The sequence below is a fragment of the Onychomys torridus genome, chromosome 12 (genome assembly GCF_903995425.1).
Source record: "Onychomys torridus chromosome 12, mOncTor1.1, whole genome shotgun sequence".
NCBI classification, from domain to species: Eukaryota; Metazoa; Chordata; class Mammalia; order Rodentia; family Cricetidae; genus Onychomys; species Onychomys torridus.
The window spans coordinates 66274712-66301406 of NC_050454.1; the positions used below are offsets into that span (position 1 = coordinate 66274712).

Here is a 26695-nt window from a genome sequence, read left to right on the forward strand (position 1 = left end):
TTATATTACACTTACATACATGTACTTATTTCATATATTTAGCAGAAAATATTTACATATATGATGAACTGTGTGCCTCGTACATTGTGATTTAAGATTTGTGGTAATTTACCTCCAGTGTATTTCTCTTTGTGCATGTGTGTGCATGCACGTACATACATTTGTGTGTGTGAGTATCTGCCTGCATGTGTAAGTGAGAAAGAAGAATAGTAATATAGCAATAAGGAGAAAGAGACAGAGATAGTGACTACGAGAAAACTGTTTTCTGAGCACAGCAAGGCATCTGTACCTATGAAGTCACAGTGATTATGACAGCATGCACAGTACCTGTGATATGCCAAAACAGAGAAAAATCCCAGCATGGAGTGGAAAGCTGGACACAATGTCTAACCCTTAGCTAAGGAACTACTGGCAATTATAGTTTCTGGGGAAGTGAAGGTAATTTTTCTTCAAGAGTGTAGCCCTGAGTAAGCAGACCATGCTCTAGTGAAAGACCAAACACTCAAGAATATATGGGCAGGGCAAATTATAGTTGATGGATTATAGAAAAAAGAGGTCACTACATTGAGATGATAAGTAAGGAAGTGGATCTGGTAGAGGTTGGGGGAAATGAGTGAATATGATCAAATCTCACTGTATAAAATTCTCATAGAACCAATAATAATAATAACTGAAGAAAAAAGAGTAACATGGTCTTTGAAAATCTCCTGAAGTTTGATATGCCTAAAATTCTACATCCTAATATCAGCTGTTTATCTGGGTCATTAGAAATATGGCTTCAATGTGACTCAGAGTCTACTGCTATATATGATCTAATAGCCCATATGTCCTCATTTTTGTAATTTTTAAATGACATTTTTGCTGGTCAAAGCAGTCTTCATTCATACACACACACACACACACACACACACACACACACACACACACACATAAAACACAACACTTGACTGTTGTTTTCTTGATACTGTCAATCTTAGCTTAATCCCTTAGCACTATGCCTCCAAAACTGGTAATCCCTGCTTCACACCTCAACTCATTATATGGACGTTGTGCTTAACAGGGATGATACAGTCTGTGGGTGCTGTATGTGATGTACATGTTGGTGTGTGATGTCAGAATCCTCCAGAAAGATTTGATTTTGTCAGCTTCTATAGCTTGGATTATTTAAAATTTTCTAAGAGACCAGGTACTAAAGGCCTTGTTCTCAGTTTATCATTATTGGAAGAAGGAGTTCATTGTGAGATTTTTTTTTTTGATCATGCGACATGTCCCCAATGGACATGAGTCACCATACTCTTCCTTCCCCTCTTTGCTTTCTGGTCATGAAGTGAGCAGCTTGACTCCACCATGTACCCCTAACTATCATATGTTCTCCAACTACAGATCCCCAACAATCAACCAAGATTAAGTCTCTCCCAGGAGTGAACAGACATACATATTTTTAATAAAATAATTATCTCAGATATTTCATTACAGTGATGACATGCCCACTAACATTACAGATCAGCATAACAGTCTTCAATGTCCTGAGTCCCTGATTGCATCTTAATATAAGTGTGCTTCACTTCCTCAAAACATACAATTTTATAAATTTCCTTTTCAGGCCCCCAAAGAGGTGTGCATAATGACCTTACAGTTCTTGTAAGAATTCCCATTACATTCAAAAGTGAGACAATGTAGTTTTACATGACATGATACCACGCTGGCAAAACTATCAGTTTGAGTTAAGTGGGTTTTATGTACGATTTTCAATAAACTGCAACCTTTAGCTCAAAGGGTTCCTTTTTAAATAACCACATCTGAAATTATGAAACTAAACAGTGAAGGGCTAAGGAACTGGCTACATGGTTAAGAGCACTTACTGCACTTGCAAAGGATTCTGATTTACAGCACAGACATGAAGACTCACCTGTCTATAACTCCTCTCTTGATGGTAGCTGTGATTCTCTTAATAATCATGCAACCAATCTAACTGTGGAGTGTAAACAGTGGCAAATGAGAACATCAGTAAAAAAGTAAGGACAGAGCACCTGACTCATCAGGGTGTTTCAGTTGTATCCGAGGGGGACAGAGGAAAAGAGAAGAGTGGACAAACAACTCATCATGATATCCATAGATTAGTGTATCCCAAGCGCCATTGGAGAAGCTTCTTCTGCAGAAGATGGAAATTAACATGGAATCCCACAACTTGTCAAGGAACACAGAATAACTGACTGTGGGATGCTTACCTATAACTGGGATTATCTGTCTTACATCCTTTCCTCCTGAGGCTCAGATACTATTGTGAAGAAGAAGTAGAATCCTTCTTCTAAGAGCCAAAGATGGCGGATGACTACAAGGCAATAGTGCTTTCCTGACACAAGAGAATTACACATATGAATTCACGGGGATTGTGACAGTATCCACTAGGCCTGTGCAAGCTCAAACCAGACAAAATCTCAACACAGAAAGAGGTGGAAAGCCTCCCTAGCTCTCCTAGCTAGGAAACTCTTAAAAATTGATGGCTGCTGGGAAAGTGAGAGTCTATTTTCTTTAAGGTTGTTAATACTTTCTAATTGCCACATACATGAATATTTGGGCAGCACAAATAGGACTTGATAGCTTTTAATTTTTATTTTTTTTATTTTAATGAAAATATTTTTTTATTTATATTCAGAATATGGTTTGCCCTCCCTCTCTCCTGAAGCCTGGAGTTTATTGTGAAAGAATACTTCCCAGTTCTTTCCATCTCTCCTCCCATCCAGATCCATATTTAAATTTCTCAATAGAAAACAAGCAGAAATCTAAAGAATAACAATAAGATAAAATAAAACAAGATAGAAGAAAAGGACTCAAATTTGGGAAGGTAATAGAGGGGATGAATCTAGGAGTAGATGATAGAGATAGATCAAAATATATTGTATGAAATTCCCAAAGAACTAAAAAAAATTTAAAAGGGTCATTTATTTTTTGAAGATTGAGATGACAAAGATTAAAGGACATGACATAAATACACACTGAACAAGGATACACACTATAGTAATTACTACTTAACAAAACTCACCCACCCACATCTCACCCATCCTGTGTTAGCAAGGCTCAGGACACATTCTTCCATATGAAACTCATTTTAGAAAAACAACACAAAGAAAAAAAGCAATAAAAGGGACGAAGGAGGGAAAGGAGGAAGGAAAAACAGAAGGAAGGCAAAACCCCTCCTGTGGAATAACGGAAAGCAAAAAAAAAATGTATGAAGGAAAATACTAGTTTAATAACTGTACTGTGAGAGAACCAGGTCTTCAATAAAGAAAAAGTAGAGTAATATGGGAATAGACAGGCTCTTGAAAAAGGAAACAGGGTTTCATGCCAGACATCTTATTATTTAACCATAGAACTGTGACACAGAGGCACAGTTATCCCAGTTATTCAGTCTATGTATCCAGCAAATCACAGAACTCGTGATGTTTTTGAAAGCACAGAGGATAGATGTGTGACACTATAATGCCTGTGGCTTTTCCTATCAAACATCCAGGTGTATAAAAGGCCCTTAGCAGACGGTGACACCCAGATTCAAGAAACCTACCTGTTGTCCATAACTAAACAGTCTATTCCTGACACCATGTGTTACTTTGGAGGATACTATGGAAGCCTTGGCTATGGCTATGGTGGCCTAGGCTATGGCTATGGCTGTGGCTATTCCTGTGGTTATGGCTATGGTGGCTATGGTGGCTATGGTGGCTATGGTGGCTATGGTTATGGGTGCTGCCGCCCTCTGTGCTGCAGGAGGTACTGGTCCTACAGCTTCTACTGAGGAGTTTCTACAGCATCTCAGTCTATTGGCTGTAACCTTCTGTCTTGCTGGAAGTATCTCCAGCTCAAATCATGAATTCTTAAATATCTTCAAAATGTCCAACATTATACTGAACTATGAGCAAGATGAACGAACAGCAGTGTATCAGTCTTATTCCTCATCTTCAGGTGGACTGTATGACTGCTTACAGAGAAGTTCTTTATAATCTTCATAGTCCAGTAGAGAATTACCTGTGTAAATATATGCTTTTGAATAAAGTATTTCTTCTAAAATATTACTTTCTTCCATCTTTGTTAATGTCTCTATTGGTTTGGGATACATGCTTGAGTATTTGTGTCTTCTTCATCACTGATGTGTAATAGTGAATAAGTGAGAGAAGATTAAAGGAGAGAGAATAAAAAGGAAGCAGAGTGACAGTGGGAAACATTTTGATTTGGGGTTCATATATTGATAGACATTTTGATTGTTCCTATAGAGCTGCTGTTGTATGTAATGTTACAAAGAACCTGTTAGTAGCATACATACTCTTGTGATCAAATCCTTTTGTCTGCTAGTTAAGATTTCAGAAGAACCAAAAATTAGTTCTAATATTTTGGAAGGTCTCTACACAGCGTTTCCTGTAATGGCTGTTATCACATATATTCTCAATAATGTACAAGGTTTCTGTTACTTCACATGTTTTCTAACACCCATGTGTTGGCTAGCTTTATGTAACTGGAAGGAAAGAACTTCAGTTGAGAAAATGCCTCCATAAGATCCATCTATAAGGCCTTCTCTTAATTAGTGATTGATGGGGAAGGTCCAGCCCATTGTGGGGGGTGCCATCCCTAGGCTGGTAGACCTACGTTGTATGAAGGAAGACTGAGAAAGCCATATGGAGCAAACAATTAAGCATCAGCCCTCCATGATCACTGCATCAGTTCCTGCCTTCAGGTTCCTGTCCTGTTTGAGTTTCTGTCCTGGCTTCTTGTGAGGATGAACAGTGATGGGGAACTAGGAGCCAAATAAACACTTACCTTTCCAACCTGCTTTTGGTCATGGTGTTTCATCACAGTAATAGAAACCATAACTAAGATATCTCATTTTTCTTTCCATAGCCATTTAATTAACAGCTGCTGGGGACAATCTCATTGTAACTTTGATTCACAATTATGAGATAGTGATGAAATTGAACCTTATTTTACTCTTTGGCTATCTAATGGTTTTCTTTTGAAAAAAATGTCTATTTTAATCTCAAATTATTTAATATGTTTATTTTTATTGTGCTGTTTAGTTGTAGACTAAACATATATATTTTAGTTATTCATTCCCTACTCTGATTATGCTTAATTTTTGCTTTCCACTGTGTGGATTGATCTGCTGTACAGAACCTTCCTATTTGGACATAAGACAACTTGTCTGTTTTCATTTTTATGGTCTGTTCTGTTGAACTCCCATGCTGACATGGCTGAGACCATGCAAAGAAACTCTTCCCTATGTGATCTTATAGGAGTTTCATGGTTTGAAGTTATGTGTAATATTTGCATTTAGAATTTTGTCTTCAATGTTGCTTTCATATATAGTTTCAGCCATATGTTCTTTCTTTATATCTATATCAACTGATAATAGATGATTGATAGAAAGAAAGAAAGAAAGAAAGAAAGAAAGAAAGAGAGAGAGAGAGAGAGAGAGAGAGAAAGAAAGAAAGAAAGAAAGAAAGAAAGAAAGAAAGATGGATGGATGAATGGGTGGCAGAAACTTGTTTGGTTATATAATGATCATAAATCTACCACTGACAATATTTGTGAGTTCAAGGAATATTAAGATATATGTACAGTAAAATGAGAGTGAATTTTTTTCTTTTTTTTGGCGGGGGGGGGTTCTGAGATATGGTTTCTCTGTATAGCTTTGGGGCCTGTCCTAGAAGTCACTCTGTAGCCCAGCTGGCCTCAAACTCAGAGATCCTCCTGCCTCTGCCTCCCAAACTTTGGGATTAAAGGTGTGTGCCACCACTGCCCAGCAGTGTTGTTTTATTTATGACATTATCCAATATCTATGTTTGTGGTGGTGGAATCTTATTTGTTTAGATTTGTCTGTTAGAATGTCAAACTCTCTGAATTTGCAATTTTATTAAAAAAATTGAAAAGAAACAAAACCACACCTTTTAATGACGGGTTTCGTCATCCTTACCAGTACTCCATCCATCAGCTACAAAGTGAAAGACAGAGGAAGTGCATACAGCTTGTTTGGTCTCTTTAAAGAGTACTCATAACATGATTTTATGAAGGATTGTATTCAGGTTAGTATCTAACATTTTGTGCACAATTGGCAAAGATTCCACCACAATTCATACTTGTGGAAATTGACAATAAACACTGTGCCTATGTGTACGAATTTGCATGTGGTATGTCTGTAGTGTAGGCAAACAGTTGAGAGGGGTCAAGAGAACTTGTGTGAAGCCAGAGTAAACACCAAGTTCCTTATTCCATGTTCTATCTATCCATCGAATTCTCTTGACAGAGAGTCTCACACCAAACATTGACTTAGGCTGGCAACCAGCAAGCTCCAGCAATCCTCCTGTCTCTAACCCACACTGCACTAGGGTCCAGGCATGTGACTACTTAGTTCTGGAGATTTTAACTAAGTGTTTCACACTTACATACCAAGTACTTTTACCCACTGAGTTATCTCACCAAACACTGGGCAAACTTTTTAAGCAACAGTCACTGCTTTTCTTTCAAAATTATGTGTAAGAGCACATATGGACCCTGATTTAAAAATAAAGTTAGAGTTGGAAACACTGTTTAGTAGTTAAGAGCTATGGATCCTCTTACTGTAGGGCCCAGGTTCAATTCCCAGCACCCACACAACAGTTCACTACTATCTGTAACTCCAGTTCCAGGGGATGTACAATCCACACCTGACATTTTCAGGTACTGTATCAGTATGCTACCCGGACATATATTTGACAAAACCTGAATACATAAAAATAATAAAATAATTTTTTAAATTAAGATTCATTGAAGTTGATGTTAGATCACCCACTCAACAAGAATGAGTTTCAGGGTTACACCTACAATACCTTTATGTGGACTTATAGAGAAAAACATGGGTCATGTAAAATTTCTGCACATAAAATACTAAATTGTGCTCCAGTGGTTTCAAAACAATATATAGAGCAAATTTGTGCTTAGGAATAAATCTAGATAAATTAACATAAGGTAAAAACTTGCCGCCAATTACAGATAGTGTGAGCAATACATAGCTTATTCTTCATGAGCAAGACTTCAGAAATGCTCTCTTCAGCAACAATAACAAAAATATGAAAGATCACAAGGACCTTCCTGTCGGGCAATGGACACTAAATAAATGTAAAAAGGAGAAAACTATTTACTGATTTATATTAGATAATTAAATCATGTGATGCATTCACTAAGCTAGATGAAGAATGATCTAGAGTCTTAAAAAATGAAAGGATTCTATGAACTGGCCATTGGATTTTCAAGTAGGAGCACAATTATGTCAGTTATGCAGCCTGGTCTGCCCAGTAAACCCCGGGAACTTGTGATGTTTTCTGAGGTAGGTGCAGCCATGCATGATGCTGCAATGCCTGTGGTTTTCCCCATCAACCACCCAGGTATATAAAAGGCCCTTGGCAGATGGTGGCAGCCAGACTCAAGGAACCTACTGCTTATCTTCTCTGAACAGTCCACTCCTGACACCATGTGTTACTATGGCGGATATTATGGAGGCCTGGGCTATGGCTATGGTGGCCTAGGCTATGGCTATGGCTGTGGCTATGGCTGTGGCTATGGCTGTGGCTATGGCTGTGGCTATGGTGGTTATGGTTATGGCTGCTGCCGCCCACTGTGCTATAGAAGGTACTGGTCCTGTGGCTTCTACTGAAGAGTTTCTGTAGCTGCTTCTCCTCCTAAATATAACAACCTCTCTAAGTCAAAGTATCTCCAAGTGTCTTAAAATGAGAATTATTTTAATGGCTTCAAAAACACTATTATATTCTCAATTATCTGAAGAAAAAAGAAATTCAACTTGTCTATATGGTTTCATTCTATTCAATAATACAGTATGACAGTTTGTAAAAAAAAATCTCTTCTGAAAATGAACTTAATAATAATGTAGACTACATCAAACTTGGCTCTTAACTTACATGTAAAATAGATTTGTATTGTTAAATAAACCATATTTGTTTCAAGTATTGCCTTGTTCCAGTCCTACCAATTGCCTACAATAGTCCTCCAAACGTATTTGTGAGTTTGCAAAAGTTGCATGTGTTCATTTGCCTCTGGGAATGAGAAAGAACAGAGAAAAGGGAAACTGCCCTTTTGTGATCATTAGGATTCTAAAAATGATTGGGCAAAAATATCAACTATTTCTAACAAACCATAAGAGCTTACCTTTATACAGCTTTTAATATCTATCACTGCTTCTCTATGTCATGGTTTGTTTTAACAACAAGTACTTCCCTTTACATTTGAGAAATTGTGTTAGTGAGACTTTACGGGGGTAGTTATTGAGGCAGGATAACACTGATGGACATGTCACAGTATACAAGGAAAAGCCCATGAGTCCTCAGTCTTGCATAAATACCATAGGTGGATATGGAAAGCTTGAAGTGTGATAGGTAGTCGTCCCCAGGAAGGCGCCAAATGCTCAGCTCTGAAAACATACATACAAGTCACATTATAATGACTGAGCAGGTTATATCTAGAAATATACATGTATATACATATATGCATTCAATAATAATTAAAGAAAAAGGGACCATAAATTTGCTGGAGAGAGGGGACGGGTATGTGTGAGGCTTTGGAAGGAGGAAAGGGAAGAAAGAAATGTTGTAGTTATAAATCCCAAAAAATTCTTAAAAATTAAAAATGAGTGTTTTGTACAATAGCTGTACTTCACAGCAGAGAGCTTACATTTCTATGTGTTGGGGAACATTGTGTCTTTCACAGCACCTGTGCTTGGACTGTGTACACTATAGCCCTATATTATGAAATGTTTCTCATCTTTCAAAATATCTCAACCAGAGAATGGCCATTTGCTTTATCATACTGACAAGGTCAACACTACTTACTAATGGCATTCTGGCTTATCAGCAAGACTTAAAAATGTGACTTCTACATATGTCATTATATTTCAAATACTTAAAAAAAACCCATGCATTGTCTAGAGCAAGGTAAGTTTATTAAAACCATGGGATAATTTATCAGTTTGAAATCAACATTAGAATGTTTTGTTTTGCACAGGTCTATTATTTTTCAAATATGTAATCTGTATGTCCAAATTTTCTCTAAAATCTAATCATTTTCATCTTTGAAATAGTTAGGTTTTGTTGGGAAAGTCAAGGTGTCAACAACAGTGTTATGTGCATCTCCCAGAGGATGCCATGAGAGGACATTGATATGTACATGATCAGGGTTTTCCCTATTAGCATCTCATTCTTTTTACCTGCTTGACATGTCTCAAGAGCTGCCAATCTGAGGAAGGTCATAAACTCATTGAGAATGATTAAAATATTAGTCTGAAACTTGACCTAAACTTAGATTATCTTGGCCAAATCCAACAGATGTAACTTAGTCACACACACACACACACACACACACACACACACACACACACACACACAAAGTTTCTCATGCTTGCATGTCAGGCCAGTTACTGACTCAACCATCTCCCCTGCCCTCTTTCATAAACATCCCTAAGAAGGGCCAGCATAGACAGTCGCAGTCTGTGCCAATTCCCCACTTGTCAACTAAATCCACAGCTGTGCTTCTGCCACACACACCAAGAAACTACTACAGTGGTCAGCATTACAATTATAGAGCCCGGACTGTGGCTGAGGTGTGAATGACTTCTTTATCTGGTGCCAAACATTCCAGTCCTATGGATTCTGCTGAGAAACTTAAAAACAAACAACAACAAACAGTGCAGGTGATTTCACTGCCCCCTCTTCTGAATTTTGATCAGTGATTGTGAAAAACCACTAAGTTCTCCCTAAAGTCAGAGAAGGAAAGCTAATATTATCAGGTAACACTAATGTAAATGTATACATGCAAGTAAACCTATACCCACTGATAAAATATCCAAAATATTAAAACCCTATCAGAATATACTGATGTCATAACCAATAATTGTATTAATTACTCTGTAATACAATACTTCTCACAAGATGAGCTTCATTTTTCCTGTTCATATTTGTCGTCTTTATCTTTTGTTTGGTGGTAGGCTGCTTTAGACAAGATTGCACAGAGCCCAGGATGGCCTTGAGCTTGTTATGTAGCTGAGGATGAATTTTTATCATCATATCCAGCTGTGTAGCTGAGGATGAACTTTTATCATCACATCCAGCTGTTGTCTCTGTTCTCAGCTTCTTCTTGGATGCAGAACATTTGAACGGAAACATATTTCTTTGTTTCTGAACAGCCTATTTTATTTTGGCCTGCTCAAATGTATTTCTATTGAGGCTAAACTTGCAATCATGGGGAACTTTTCATTTGATAATATTTCAGAGAATTCCTACTATTTTCATTAGAAAGGATTAATTCATTTCTATTTCATTTTCAATATGTTTCACATAAAATAAAAATCTAAAGCATGTTATACGGCATCCTTTATTGTAAGAAACATCTTTTCCCAAATGATATTTTTAGCTACATTAAATTTATATTCATTTAAGAATACCATCAATAGAGTAAAGATCCAAGTTTACCAGTCATTATGAAAAAGTTATGTGTTATAATCTCATTAACACAGTAAAATAAATATATTTATTTTTTCTCTAAAATTCTAGATACTTTTCTAATATCCTCTTTAATCTCTAGGTCTTTGTGACTGGATTAGTAAAACAGTTGTATTAAAAATCAATGAAACAGAAGCTGAAAACAGAAAACAAGGATAAAATAAATAGAAATCAGATAACAAACTGACATATTAAAGTTCTCAGATATTAATAATTACTTAAAATATAAATGCTCTAAATCCACCAATTAAAGGATAGCAAAAGCAAACAGGAAAAATGTATCATCAAACAATATGCAATTTGCACGTAACTCACTAAAGAAGAACAACCTCTTAGATTTAATATAAGTAATACAAATACTATGGCATGCAGCTATTAATAAAAAATATATTAAAAAGCCACTTTGGTTAAAGGTTATGTTTAGGAACATGCATCTTATTATTCTCCTGTGTGCATTTCCCATGAGGCATTTGTCTCACACTCACACAACTGTGATTGCTGCATTTCAGTTGTCATGACCAGCACTGCTATAACATTTCTGTCCACAGTTTTGTAAATACATTTGTTTATATTTTTCTCTTTTATTGATGTCTTCTAATTTTTTGTTTGCCTTTTTCTCAATTTCTTTAAATGAATTTTTCATTTCCTCTTTAAAGGCCTCTTATCATCTTCATAAAGCTATTTTTAAGGTCACTTTCTTCTGCTTACTCTAAACTGTGATGTTCAGATCTTGCTGTTGTATAACCACAAAGTTCTGGTGGTGCTTTCTATGTTGTATGTATTTTTGCACTGGCATCTAGCCATCTCTTCCTCCATAGGTGCAAGAGGTGTCTGTGTCTGAAGGAGCTGCTCTTGGCCCACTCTGTGCTGGCTGTGTCTGTGTACAGGGGACTACTTTTGGTCCAATCAGAGCTCTTGGTCTAATTGAGCTCTTAGTCCAATCACAGTTGGCAGATTCTTGTCTGAGGGATCTGCTCTTGGTCCTCTTGGTTTAATCAAAGTGGGCAGATTCTGTGTCTCAGGGAACCACTGAGGTCACAGGGGCACCAGTGGGTTGGGACAGAGGGTGGGTCTTATAGATTACAGAGTTTGGTGGAATGGGTAATGTTGGTGGGGATGCCTGCCCACAGGAGTCTTCCCTGCTGGCTTGCATCTGGGGGAGCAATGGGTGGGGGAAGGGGAGCACAGGCAGTGCCTCCAGGGCCTGGGTAACTTTTAACTAGTTGTGTCTCATTTATTTAATAAGTTATTTAGATACTCTTGAATCAGAATATGTATGGATTGCATTCAATACTCATACAATCTCTTCTTGAAGTTCTGTCAATTTATTCTTTACAATTTGTGTTGAAATAAAAAAAAACAGAACTTTTTATAAATTATTAACCCATCTAGTACCCTTTAGTCACGAGATAATCCTATGCCAATAGCAACACATCCCCATTTTCTGTTAACCAATATGCACAATTTAGAAGTCTATGTGTCTCTACAAATGTTGTTTTGTGGGAACTGGAGAAATGACTCAGTTAGTAGGAGCAAATGCTACACCAGTGTGAAGGCCTGAGTTTAGAGGCCGCCACCCATGGACAAAGGTGTGTGTGGTCTCCGGCCTCAGAGGATTAGAAACAAGAGGTCACTGGCACCTGCCATCCTAGTTCCATATTCTGTGCGAGATCCCGTATCACAACAATAAGATGCAGAGCAACAGAACTAGGCACTCAACATCCTCCTCTGGGGTGCATAAGCACATTACCTACACACATACCCATGCATGTGTGCTCTCCCTCTCTTTCTTGCACTCACACACACTCACATTCACACTCACAAACTCACACTCTCACACACAGAAACACACTCTTCTACACACATGCTCACACACACTTGCACATAATACATGCACACACCCACACTTCTTTTTACTCTGCATACAATATCAACAGCATTACTTAGTTTTAATACTTGGATAGCTCGCATTGTGACTTTGCATTTGACCTGTCTCAAGATAACTCTCTAATTTGGAAGGTGTGGAGACTTTCTTGTTTTACTCTTTTTATAGCTTTCTAAAATTGATTATATGTGACTAAAATTCAAACCACAACTTTGAATGGATTATAGTGTTTGGAAGCTTGCTTTTGGCAGCTTTTCCTCAGGTTGTAGTGGTATTGTGTTCCCCAAAATATTGTGCACCCTAATAAATTTATCTGAGGTCAGAGTACAGAACAGCCACAATATTAAACATAGAGGATAGGCAGTGGTGGCACATGCCTTTAATCCTAGCATTCCAGAGGCAGAGATATACCTGGATCTCTATGTGTTCAAAGATACAGCCAAGCATGTTGACTCACGCCTTTAATCCAAGAAAGTGAGCCTTTAATCCCAGGGAGTGATGGCAGAAAGCAGGAAGATATATAAGGCATGAAAACAAGGAACCAGAGCTAGTTAAGCTTTTGGCTGGTTAAGCTTTTAGGCTTTGAGCAGCACAGTTCAGCTGAGAGGCATCCAGTCTGAAGAAACAGGATCACCTGAGGAATTGGCGAGGTGTGGAAGCTATAGCTTGTTCTGCTTCTCTGATCTTCCAGAATTCACCCCAATAAGTGGCCTCAGGTTTGATTTTATTAATAAGTACCTTTAAGATTCATGCTATATCAGGTTTAGAATTCCTCTTGCTCACTTGAAAACTATGCTTGATAACTTTGGATTCAGTTATTTTCAGCTTTCTGCCAAATTTAGTAAGTGCACCATTTTTAAACACTTTTTATCTGTTTACCTATATTTGAATTACCCACTCATATAGTTATTCATATTCATATATTTAATTCCATTAATGTTGTGGCAAGAGCTTTCACTTAATTTGATAACTATGCTATTCATATAACATTAAATGTTACTATATTTTTTAATGTTTCATTCTCTGCATGTTTATATTGCATTCTTTACTTGTATAGTTTTGTTGCCTTAAAGTCTACCATGTCTATTATTAATGTGAGTAATGCTTACTATCTTCATATTAATGTTAGCAGATTATATTAGATTCATAATTAACTTTCAAATACATTTGGCATATTAGGAGAGTGTCTCTTTTAGCAACATGAACTTAACACTGTGTTTATCCATACTTTAATTTTCTGAAATTCCATTAATAAATTTATCTTATTTATACTCTTTACCAATATAAGGATATAAAATATGTACTTATGGATTTACCATACCTTCACTGTTTGACCTTTCTCAAAGTTTTCATATTCCATTTTTTGCTTAGTCAGATACTTTATATCCTACTTTTCTCTCTTTTAAGGAATTTTTAATTTCATTTATTTTTTAATATGTATGTGTGTTTTTGTTTGTGTATATTGCCAGAATATAACTGCATGAGCGCGTGCACGTGTGCGCGCGCGCGCGCGCGCGCACACACACACACACACACACACACACACACACGTCAGAAGACAACATGTAGAAATAGGTTGCCTCTTTCCACTGTAAATTTCAGGCTTTGAACTCAGGTTTTCAGGCTTGGTAGCCATCTCCTTGATCCACACAGCCATTGCCCTGGTTCTGCTTTTCTCTCCCTTGATTTGAAAATTACATGTTGTTTTATTATAGATATTGTCATTCAATAAAGAATAAAATATAGTTTTTTAGATTATATCTTAAGTTAAATTGGTATTTTTATCATTCATGTAATCCTAAAGCCTTAAAGTATGTAGCTATCATTATAAAATTCCATCTTTAGTTCATTGTTTCAGGCAGTTTATTCTATACATAAACTCTTTGGTACTCTAAAAATATGAAAGAGGATAAAGATGATGATGATCAGTATTTACTGTGGTAATCACTACCCCCTTATTCCTCAATCTTAATTGTGTTTTCAAGAGAAACAATTTTTTGTTCATTTAACAAATTCTTCATAGCATATCCTTTAATGTGTCTGATGCCAACAAACACCTTGTATTTGTATACCTGGCATGATTGTTATTTCCTTTTACCATATAAATATTTCCACTGACAACTATTAATTAAGCACTTTTCAAGGCCATCTCTAAAGAAATCAAACGAATTTGGTTTTGTGGCATAATTAAAATTCTGGCATTAGTTTTCACAGATTTATAAATTGTGTATCCTCAAAATGAATGTTAGCCTATTAAGATGATCTTAATTAAACTTAGGAGAGAATAGAAAAACATTTTCAGCAATCCAGAAAAGCAATGCTTCAATTACAAGAAATTCTGAAGGGAAAAAGTGAAATGTGTCTCCTTTTGCTGGTCAGAATTCTTCTGCCTGAGGGCTTGAGAAGACAGAAGAGTCACAGGGATGCTTGGGAGTAACCAGTGATTTAGGTAAGAGCTAACACACCACAGAGTCATGTGTGGTCCCTCTACTCTTCTGGGATAATACAGCTTTCTCCTCCTTTAACCAATCTTGTTCAGTTTTGGCTAATAGCCTTTTATTGGAATATTTATCATGAAATGATTCTAAGAAAAGATCCTAAGAAAAGTAATTTCTAGTTCCTGTGGTAAATGAAAGAAAGTAGAAACAGAGGAAATAATATGGAGTTGTTTTCAGAAAAGGCTATGTAAGCTTCCTTTGTAGACACAAGTAATGTAACCCTTTCAGAGACATAGCTCAGGTGCCATTATGCAGTTCCTGTTTAGAGTGACATGTTTAGATAAGTCTTTGTCTTATTTTTAAATTAATAAATTTTTTTATTCATTCCATGTACCAACCACAGAAGATACCTCCCTCATCCCTCTTCCTGCTTCCCATAGCCTTCCTCCCAGCCCATCCCCCCATCCCCTCCTCTGAAAAGGTATGGCCTCCCATGGGGAGTCAGCAGAGCCTGGCACATTCAGCTGAGGCAGATCCAAGCTCCTCCCCGTGCATCAAGGCTGTGCAAGGTGTCCCACCACAGGCAATGGGCACCAAAAAGCTAGTTCATGTACCAGGGATAGATTCTATTCCCACTATCAGGGGCCCCTCAAACAGCAAACTACACAACTGTCTTGCCCATGCAGAGGGCCCAGTTCAGTCCCATTCAGGCTCCATAGCTGCCAGTCCAAAGTTCATGAGTTCTCACTGGCTTTGTTCAATTGTCTCTGTAAGTTTCCCCATCATAGTCTTGATGCCCCTTGCTCACAGATTCCCTCTTCCCTCTCTTTGACTGGACTTCCAGAGCTCAGCCTGGTGCTTGACTGTGGATCTCTGCATCTGTTTCCATCAATTACCGGATGAAGGCTCTATGATGACAGTTAGGGCATTCACCAGTCTGATCACCTTGTGGATTCCTACTAAAAGTTATTGGTACATTTATGATTTCATGGTTCCATATGAATTCTCAGGTTGTTTTTTTTTCTGTTTCTATGAGCCATTAATATATAAATAATTTAGCAAGACAATTTAGAGTGAGATGAAAATCTGATGCATCAGATAGACAATTGTTAATTAAATTTATATGGAACACTATAGGTAAAAGGTAAAATGAAAAGAACCTGAATTAAAATGAGCAAAGAATTAGAATGTTTATTAATCAAAGAAGAGAAATAGAACACATATCTAAGATTCATGATAGATATTGGACAGTTTTCCTATGTTCCTCAGCCATTTGTGTTTTGTCTTTGGAGAACTCTGTTTAGTTTCATTGCTAGATTTGTTTTGTTTTGTTTTGTTTTTGTTTTTCCGAGACAGGGTTTCTCTGTGTAGTTTGGTGCCTGTCCTGGATCTTTCTCTGTAGACCATGTTGACCTCCAACTCACAGAGATCTGCCTGGCTCTGTCTCCTGAGTGCTGGGACTAAAGGCATAAAGACTGCCCAGCCTCTATTGCCAGATTTTTAACTATGTTGTTTGTTTTCTTGATGTTCGATTTTTTTCAGTTATTATGCATACTATAGATAATAACTTTCTGTCAGATACATAGCTGCTAAAGATTATTTTCCCATTCTGTAGGCTTCCTCTTCACTTGAATGATGGTGCCCTTTGCGGTGCAGAAGCTTTTTAGATTCATGAGGTCACATTTATTAATCATTGGTCTTGATGTCTGTGCTACTTCCATTCTGTTCAGAAAGCTCTCTCCTGTGCCAAAGAATTTGAATACATTCTCAACTTTCTCCTCTATCATGGAGAAAATTAGTAAGAGGACATGGGGTAGGCCTGCAATGGGTGGGCCAGAGTGTGGGTCTATAATAGACTAAGGGGGACTACTGATACAGGCAGCTTTTGATGTGAAGGAGAGTAGAGGGTCTGAAGGGAGCCCAGAGGGGGAACACAGGGAAGGACAACAAAATCAAAGATATTTCAAAAAGTCAGATGGAAACATACTACCTGAGGAAGCCTCCTAAAATATACACACACAAATATATAGTTTAAATGGCTTTTACCTTATTACAGGGCAACAATGCCCTTTCTGGACATCACAGGACAATAAGCAAAAAGCCCAATTCCAGGAACATGTTTCCTCTCTTGGACTTGTTCGGAAGTGAGGCCTCATAGACCAGCAATCATTGTGGGTTATTGTCAATGCTTTTGGTCACCTCAAGAACTTGACAGTCAAATTCTATTGCTAAAGACACCAAACACTCAAGTCAGAACTAGTCCTCACCAGAAAGTGTTATCACTATTAGCCTGTCTTCACAATGCCAATGGAGGAGAAAGGGAATCAGAAATCTTCCCCAACTTTGAACCAAACCTGTGAACTACAAGAATTACTGGCCTTCAAAGACAAGTTCACTGATGCAGTAGTTCATAAATGTCATGACAGTAACCAGCCACTTTCTGACTGCCTTTCATTCCTGCTTCCCAAGATGAAACACATCCCTGACACCGTTACTGGGCTAAAAACCTGTGGCTAAATAGGTCATAATCCCCAAATAAGAACAGAACCTAGTACTGTGTTATCACTCTGCTAAATGATCATAGTATTAAGTTGACTCTCCAAAACATCATTATACCCATAAATTAGTACATCTCTAAACTCTCATCAGAGACGATTCTTTTAGATAACAACACAGAGATCCATGAATGATCAAGGTGTATCAGATAACACACTGCAGAATACACCAATCTAAGTAGGACCTGTATATTATATATTTTCCCACCAAGGTTCAAGGACCACTGTGGAAAGAATAGAAAGATTCTAGAAGCCAAAATTTGTAGATGACTAAGAGGAAACCCTGTTTTCTGGACATAGCAGAAGAGCTGCACCTATCAGTCCATAGCAGTTGAGACAGCATATACAAAATATCTATGTGCCTGACAAAATCCCATCACAGAAGGGGGAGGTTGGCATAAAAGTTCTACCTCCACATAAGAAACTATTGGCAGGTGATGGCTGCTAGCATCAGGAGAGTCAGTTTTCTTTAGGGGTACAGCCCCTTCTTCACCCTTCAGTGAAACCCATGACTATATGGGTAACATATGAAACTTAATGAATTTTTTTTTAAAAAATCTGGATTGGAAGAGAAGACTAGATGTGGGAAAAATAGGGGAATGACTATGATCAAAATATATTGCATGAAATTCACATAGAACTAATAAAAGGTGGAAATAGCCTTGCGAGTGACAGCAGCTGACTTCTCATATTGAAATAGCTACACGGGGAAAATGGATGGTAGAGAACATGGGGCATAAAAGGAACTCTGGACACTGTTGGGAATGTGCATAATGACAGCCATTGCAGAAAACACTGGTATAGACTACTCTCAAAATGGTCGTAGAACTTACTTATTGTCCTTCTGAAAATTTAACTAACTGACAAAAGAAATTGGTCTCAAATATGGGTCTGTGACTACCAAATTCATTATGATATTTCTTATGATAGAAAATATGTGTATTTAATGACTCTTAGTGGCTTATCATTATACCTGTAGATAAGTGTATCTCTCATCATGGAAGCATCTTTCAGAAGATGCTGATTAACACAAAGACCCACAAATTATCAAAGTACAGAAAATAAGAGACTAGGGAATGCCTATCCCTAAACAGGATGTGTATTTCACAGCCCATCTTCTCAAGTACCAGAGAGCATTGAAGAGGAAAGGCAATAGAAATATTGTAAGAGTCATGAACTGGTGGCTGAGTGTTAGGAAATAGTGTTTTCTGGACAAAACTGGACATGGTACATGTGAACCCATAGCAGCTGAGACAGAGTTCACAAGCCTGACAGAATTCCAGCATGGAAATAGAAATGAGCATGAATTCCCTCACCCAGCTAGGGAGCCATTGATAGCTGATGATTTCTGGAGAAGGAGAAACCTTCTTTAAGGTTGCAGTCTGGTGGGTAGACCAAGCTGCAATGGATGGCCATCTATTCAAGAGTACATGGGCAGCACAAATTGTATTTGATCTTTTGCTTGGTTTTCAGGGTTTTTGTTTTGATTTGTTTGTTCTTAAAAAGTATACAAAGTTAGCTGAGTCGTGAAAGGGGTGTGGACTTGGGAGCAGAAGGGTCAGGGGTGGATATGATTAAATTATATCACATGGAATACTCAAAAATAACTAATGAAAATGAGAACAAAACTAAAATTTAAAAAGTGGAGGAGATGATAATTCAACCTCAGTTCTACTTAAGTAAAATCAAATTTATTTACTTATAAACAAAAGCCAATTTTATATCATTTAATAAAAAAGAAAGGCTATGAAAACAACCCAAATGTGTATCAATAGATCAATGTTTAAGAGAAATGTCTCCCTCTGCTTCTCCTTCTCCTGCATTCTTTGTCTCTTCCTTTGCCCTCTCCTACTTCTCTGTCATTCATCCACGAACAACTGCACAGATGTGTCAAAACAGACACAAACACACAAGCATATGTCTGAAAATGATGGAGACATGAATACACAAAAATATTCTCAATTAAATATTTTATTGAAAAGCATGTATTTTTATACAAAAGTTGAGAGTCCAAGTGGCTCACATGTTATGAGGCGTTATGTAGACAACGTAGAACTCTACAAACTGTCACCTAGTCCAACTGAAGGTGAGAAGTAATACAGGAGTGTTTTATTTAATTTGGTTTACTCATACAGCTTAGTATAACAGGAAATTTGAAGTTAGGAATTTCTGATGTGGAGAAACTTGTAGAAACTTCCAGTAAGACAGCAGATTACAGCCAACAGGCTAGGCAACTGTAGAACATCATCAGTAGAAGCCATAAGACCAATATCTCCTACAGCAGAGCGGGCGGCAGCAGCCATAACCATAACTACCATAGCTTCCATAGCCACAGCCATAGCCACAGCCATAGCCATAGCCTAGGCCTCCATAGCCATAGCCCAGGCCTCCATAGTATCCGCCAAAGTAACACATGGTATCAATAAGTGTAAATGAATTACTGGTGTTCACTTGAAGACAGCAGTAAGTTTCTTGAGTCTGAATGTCACCATTCATCAGCAGCCTTTTATACACCTGGGTTGTTGTTGGCAAAAACCACAGGCATTACAGCATCACATGTTTCCTCTGTGCTTCCGAAAACATCATGAATTGTGATTTATTAGTGCATAAAGCTGCATAACTGACATAATTATGTCCCTACCTCAAGATGTCATGGCCAAATTGTATATCCTGATTCAGTTGTCAAAACTCTGAGCCATTCTTTGTTTAGTTGAGTGAGTACATGATATAATTCTGACAGATAATATAAATTACTAGTTTTCTGTTTTCTTCCTTTTACATTGGTTTGATTTTCATTACCACATAGGAAGAAGGTATTTGTGTTTTCTTTCATGTTGTTTTGTTTTGTTATTTGACATCAATCCTACCTGGAAGAGTACATTTCTGTCATTTTCCCCATGAACAGTAAGTTAACTTGGTTATGCTACGTTATTTGTAACTTGGTGGCAAGTGTTCACATATTTGGATATATTCCTGACCACATTGTTTTTCTACATGTTATTTTAAAGTCATCAGAAAATAAAATGCCACTTGTGTGGAAACTGTATATGCTTCATGTTTCTTTCTGTGAGCCCATGCAATGACTTTGAAGATGTCTCTTTGAAATGTGCTATGATTGTGTGGGTAATCCCAAGTGAACTTGGGTTATTAATGTCTTACAGTTTTGTTAGCAGGGCATCCAAATGCTGTCACACATAGCTTTGCAAGAGAGCAGTGACATCACCTATCAGTTTACTAGATAGCTGGAAAGAAATCTCAGTAGATAAGAATATCTGCCATGAAAGAATAAGCAACTTGGTTCAATCCCTTGAACCCACATGAGAAACTTCATACTGTGCATCAGTACCGTAGGGTTAAGAAGCAATACATATATATATTATATAATTATATATATATATATATATATATATATATATATATATATATATATATATATAATAAAGGCTGTTAAACATGAAAAAAAGAAATAGGAGGACTTCTAAGGCTTGCTGGTTGCTAGGAAAGCTCCAAATGCAGTGAAAGAACCCATCTCATTGTAATAAATTTTGTTGAGAGAGAACAGGGCAGACAATTCCTTCCCTGGCCTCTATGCATATTTACCCAACTACCACTTATATATGTGTGCCGACTACAAGCACACGCACGTGAACACACACACACACACACACACACACAAATGAACATCAAATTCCACGGGTATGCTTCAGTGATGGGACCTTTGCTTTATATGTACAAAACATCAAATACAATCCTGAAAATTGTCCCCTCTAAAGAACAACTGTACAGATTCCTTAAGATTGATCAAATAAGCCACATGCACTTTCTTTGTGCCAGTTTGTAGGTGAAGGCTGGAATATTTCTATTAATGATGCAAAGCCTTTATTGGAAGGCATGGTTTTGTTTGGTTTGAAAATTTCTTAAATTTATCAAAATATATGCTGTAAAAAGTAAAACATATCTAGGAAGCATGTTGAGTTAGGGACTATAACAGTGAAAGAAACAAATATATGTAAATGAGGTAACATCATGGTAAATACATCTTTTGGATGATTTCATGAGTAGACAATTTCTCTATGATTTTACAGCACCTAACTTGAAATTCTTTGGACCCACAGTCACTGCCAGTGATATAATTATGATCATTATATAACAAACCAGTCTTGCATATATAGAAAGAGCTTGCATATAAAAACCAAACAGTGTATGAAAATAAAATCTTATATGAAAGGAATAAATGTAAGCTTCAATCCACAGAACTTGTATAAAATTGTCTGGGATATACCAAATTAAACTCACATATATGAAGAATCAAAGTTAACATTCAGAAGTGAGAGAAAACACATGACATTTGACTTTCTGGGTCTGGATCACCTCGCTCACAATGAATTTTTCAGCTCTATTTATCTGAAAATCACATAATTACATTTTCTTAACAACTAAATAATATCACATTGAGTAAATCTAACATGTTGCATTATGCATTCATCTGTAGATGGTCATCTATTCTGATCCCATTTCTTGGATGTATGTGAATAGGGCAGCAATGAATATGAATATGAATAAGCAGGTAATTTTGTCATAAGATGTAGATTCCTTTGCATACAGCCAAGCCTAGTATACCTGGATCATGTAGCAGATCTATTTCTAGACTTTGAGGAACCTCCATACTGATTTCTATAGTGGCTGAGCCAGTTTGCACTCCCATGAGCAACAAATCAGTGTTTCTTGTCTCTAACTCCACATCAGCATTTGCAGTCAATTGTGTTTTCCATCTTAGCCATTCTAACTGGAGTAAGAAGAAATTTCAAGATAATATTCATTTGCATTTCTCTGATAGTTAACAATGCTGAACAGTTTTAAAACGTTTATCATGCATTTATAGTTCATCATTTGAAATATGTTTGTTTAGTTCCACATCCTATTTTATAATTGAGTAGTTTGTTTTCATGATGTTCAGTTTTTTTGAGGTCTTTGTATATTTTAGATACTAGGCATCTATTGGAAGTATAGCCATTAAAGATTTTTCCATTATATGGAATGCTTCTTCACTCAAATAATGATGTCTTTTGCTGCACAGAAGCTTTAGTTTTGTGTGTTCGCATTTGTTGGTTGTTGGTTTTAACAACTGTGCTTCTTGGATTTCTAGTCTGGGAGTCTCTCCCTGTGCCAGTGAGCTCTCATGCTTTGCTGACTTTCTTCTCTATCAGGTTCCATTATTAATGTGTCTACTGTTATGCCAACACCAGGCCATTCTTACTGTTATAGATCTACAGGGGTCAGGAAATTACCAAGAGGACATATAGGGAGGGCAGGGCTTTGAAGAGAGTAAAAGTGGAATGTATTAATACAAATGTGTAAGTCAGAAATGTAGAATGGGAATGGGGGGGCAGGAGGGCAACAAGGAGGAGGAACTAAAGGTAAAACAATACAGACTAAGAAATAAAAGTCCCTATGCCACCATGGGTTAGCCTTTCTGTAATCATTGGCTATAAAGATTTCACAGACACCCCCAAAATGACAGACTTTTGCCAATCTTCTTGTTTAGCTTCTAAGACTTGATGGTAAGATCTTATTGCTGAAGACAGCAATTTCCTGAGTGACAGAACATGGAAAGATCAGTCAGGTGATTACTAGCTAGTTTCCAAAGTTGTGGAAACTTCTTTTTTTAACACTTTCTTTTTGTAATCTAATATTTTTATTTTATAATTAACTTAATTTCACATATCAGCCATGGATTCCCATATCCTCCTTCCTCCTACCCTCTAGCCCTCCCACCGCAATCCATCCGCCCCCCCCATTCCAACCTCCTCCAAGGCAAGGTCTCTCCTGGGGAGTCAGGCCAGCCTAGTAGACTCAGCAGAGGCAGGCCCAGTCTCTTCCTCCCTACACCAAGGCTGATCAAAGTGTCCCAGCATAGGCTCCAGGCTCCAAAGAGTCAGCCCATGCACCAAGGACAGGTCCGGCTGCCACTGCCTGGGGGCCTCCCAAGCAGTTCAAGCTAATCAACTGTCTCACTTATCCAGAGGCCCTGGTCCAGTTCCATGGGGGCTCCTCAAGTAACATCTGTTACTTCTCCCAGTGCTAGGAAGTGGGCACAGGATTTTACATATATGCTCCACGCCGAGCCTTATTTCATCTTTTCTTTTGAGATAATGTCTCCCTAAACTGTCTGGATTAGCTTTGAGCACATTCTGTAGCCCAAGAGTGCTGAATTTATAATCTTAATGCTCCATTCTCCTAAATATCTTAGATTTAAATCTGTGCCTACCAAACCTGGATATGGGATTTTTTAAATAATAGATTTCATATGTTCAACTTATTTTCAAGATGTCTGTACCATTATGCCATTATGTCTTCGCATTTTGCTTCTTACCTTTTGTGAATATTTTATCTCCTCCCTCTCTTCTCTTTCTCATTCCATGTATTCCCTCTCCTCTCATAGTCTTGCATTCTGGGTGTTTGTATATTGTCAAATCTAGCTTGCCATTAAACCTTGGTGGTTATTTGTTTTAATTATTTAATTTTTAGTTTTATTATATTTATAAATTCTTCCTTTCTAAAATCATACATATTTTTAAAGGTATTAAGCATCGTTATTATCATATTCATGTCTGAGGATTCAAAAATGGGGGCATTCATGAATCTATTTCTGTAGCTTCAATATATTTCTTGGTATATTTATCAATTTGTTAAGGTTGAATGCATATAAGTCAAAATTTAAAGATGCTCTGGATTTTGTTGTATTTTATAGAATGTATATAAATTCCACATTCTATAATTTCAGGCTTACCCACTTGTTCAATAGTTGTAGGCACAGTATGGGAATCAGCAACCTGTTAAGTGGATCAAGGGCGCTCTTTATAATATGAAATTCATACTTGGCACCATTCTCAGGCCAAGAACTTATGGCTGGACATGTGTTTAGACCCAGAGGAAACCTGTAGTGGATAGCCATCCCAGCATTGGCCTGGAAGTTCCAACACCCATTGAGGCTTCGGTAATGGTCACGCCCACAAGGCGGGGCAGAGGAAGAAGCGGAAGACCAAGGATGGGGAGGAGGTCTCTCTCGTGGTTCCCGGACTCTGGACGCTGGAGGTAGACTGAGCAGAGTTCTCCAGAGAACATGGCCGGATTGCACTATACCCTTGCCAGACCCTGTAACCTACCTACCCCTTCATTTGTAAGTACCCCACAAAATAAACCTCCCTTTTAACTACGTGGAGTGGCCTTAATAATTTCACCAATAGAAACCTGCTATTACTATGCTGCTAAATGAACACAACATCAATGACTAACAATGTCTAGTCATGACCTTGACTGGTGTACCTCTAAATCTTCTTCAAAGAAGTTTATTTTTGCAGTAGATGTTGATTCTTGCAAAGACCCATGACTGGTCAATGAACAGAGTATAAAAGATTTCGGAATACTCAGCCATAAATGGGGCATCTATATAGTACCCCATCCTCACAAAGATCTGGTATCATTGTTTACAGGAGGAAGGAGACGATTATCAAAGCCAGAGGCTATGGATGAATGAATACAAGCACACACACTGCTTTCCAGACACAGTAATAAGCGTGCACATGTGAACTCACAGCAGTTGGGACATACGCACAAGGTCTGTGCAAGCTCAAACAGACAAAATCCCAACATGGGGAAAGTGTACAAAAGGTCTCACTACTAGCTGAGGAGCTGTCAGAAACTGATAGCTGCTAGAAGGTGGTTTCTTTAGGCATGTGGCCCTGGGTACATCAACCATGTTCCCATGGGTGGCCACACATCACAGAGTGAATAGGTAGTATAAATCAAGCAGGCATGTTTAATATAATCATTTTGTTATCTCAGAAAAGAAAAGAAAGCATTTATAAAAATGCTAGCTCAACAAAGATGTGACTCAAAGTAATATGGACAGGGGATAAAAGTAAGGTAGATCTGGGAGGGAAATAGGGAGAAAGGTAAATACAACCAAAACACGGTTTGTGAAATGCTCAAAGAACTAATGTTTACTCTCAGAATCAATTTGTTTATGACTTTTAAAATAGACAACAAAAATGGAAAGTCATTGTGTATCCAACTAAGAATCTTTATACCACAGAGCAATCCATAACTGAAAGAAAGAAATAGGTGATTGATAACCAAAACTAGGTAATATCCCTAGCTACACAGCAGTAAGCTGATGCTAACAAGATCAGAGATTGGAAATTTCAGAAGACCAAAGGGCAAAATAAGGTTCCATTTCACTAATATCTCAAAATTACAAATCAAACTCACAATAAGAATTCAGCCAACAGCTGTTAATAAAATGGCTCTTTGAAAGCATATGGGTATTAGCAAACCTGTGAAGGAAAGCCAACCAACCCTCTCTTTTGTGACAATGAGTGTGATGACAGCTAAGGTAGAAAATACTGTGGAGACTCTTCTCAAATATTCATAAAACTAACTTGTGATTCTTCTGAAATTTTAACTAGAAGACAAAATGATTATACCTCAGAAAAATATCTGTACAATCAAATTCATGTGACATTACTCATAATTGCAAAGATATGAGAACAACCCAAATGTCTCTCAATAATAGATGAATGTTCAAAGAAAACATTTCTCTCTCTCTCTCATTTTCTTTCCTACTCTTTCCCCATGTTCTTCCTATTTAACCACAACACACACACACACACACACACACACACACACACACACACACACACAAACACACACACACCTGTGACCAAGTGGACAGGAGTGCACAGACACCCATCCTGTATTGGTGGAGACTAATAACCAAAACCAAAGGAATCATTTTTTTTTTCAGTGAAATGGTTTATTTAAAAATAAATCATTTTGATACAGTAGGTATTAAATAGAATCTAACTGGGTCTCATTTTACACAGGCATTATGAATACAAAGAAGAATTTCTCTTCAAGCTGTCACACTGTCAATATACAGATGAGGAATGATGGGCATGCTGTATTTTGTTTATTTTTCCTCAGAAAATTTAGTATAAGATTGGAATTTATGATAACTTCTAAGAACATCTGATGTGAAGAAAGTTGGAGTGAGCACCTACAGAAACTCCTCAGTAGAAGCCACAGGACCAGTACCTTCTATAGCACAGTGGGCGGCAACAGCCATAACCATAGCCACCATAGCCACCATAGCCACAGCCATAGCCACATCCATAGCCATAGCCTAGGCCACCATAGCCATAGCCCAGGCCTCCATAGTATCCTCCATAGTAACACATGGTGTCAGGAGTGAGTGGACTGTTCAGAGAAGATAAGCAGTAGGTTCCT

At 37.5% G+C, this 26695-nt stretch overlaps 4 protein-coding genes across 4 annotated transcripts; 2 read left to right on the forward strand and 2 right to left on the reverse strand.

Moving 5' to 3' along the window:
• Nucleotides 1–3598: 3598 nt before the first annotated feature.
• On the forward strand, nucleotides 3599–3790 carry LOC118593816 (keratin-associated protein 20-2-like). Its single transcript, XM_036203409.1, has one exon. The coding sequence runs from the start codon at nucleotides 3599–3601 to the stop codon at nucleotides 3788–3790; it is 192 nt and encodes a 63-aa protein (XP_036059302.1).
• A 3702-nt stretch (nucleotides 3791–7492) lies between these two features.
• LOC118593785 (keratin-associated protein 20-2-like) lies at nucleotides 7493–7675 on the forward strand. The gene has a single exon (XM_036203318.1). The coding sequence runs from the start codon at nucleotides 7493–7495 to the stop codon at nucleotides 7673–7675; it is 183 nt and encodes a 60-aa protein (XP_036059211.1).
• An 11979-nt stretch (nucleotides 7676–19654) lies between these two features.
• On the reverse strand, nucleotides 19655–19822 carry LOC118593820 (keratin-associated protein 20-2-like). Its single transcript, XM_036203414.1, has one exon. It carries the CDS (start codon nucleotides 19820–19822, stop codon nucleotides 19655–19657), a length of 168 nt encoding a protein of 55 aa, XP_036059307.1.
• Nucleotides 19823–26478: 6656 nt separating this feature from the next.
• On the reverse strand, nucleotides 26479–26646 carry LOC118593784 (keratin-associated protein 20-2-like). The gene has a single exon (XM_036203317.1). The coding sequence runs from the start codon at nucleotides 26644–26646 to the stop codon at nucleotides 26479–26481; it is 168 nt and encodes a 55-aa protein (XP_036059210.1).
• Nucleotides 26647–26695: the final 49 nt, after the last annotated feature.

Coding starts and splice junctions, on each gene's coding strand:
- LOC118593816 (XM_036203409.1), top strand. CDS start 3,599: ATGTGTTACTTTGGAGGATACTATGGAAGCCTTGGCTATGGCTATGGT.
- LOC118593785 (XM_036203318.1), top strand. CDS start 7,493: ATGTGTTACTATGGCGGATATTATGGAGGCCTGGGCTATGGCTATGGT.
- LOC118593820 (XM_036203414.1), bottom strand. CDS start 19,822: ATGTGTTACTTTGGCGGATACTATGGAGGCCTGGGCTATGGCTATGGA.
- LOC118593784 (XM_036203317.1), bottom strand. CDS start 26,646: ATGTGTTACTATGGAGGATACTATGGAGGCCTGGGCTATGGCTATGGT.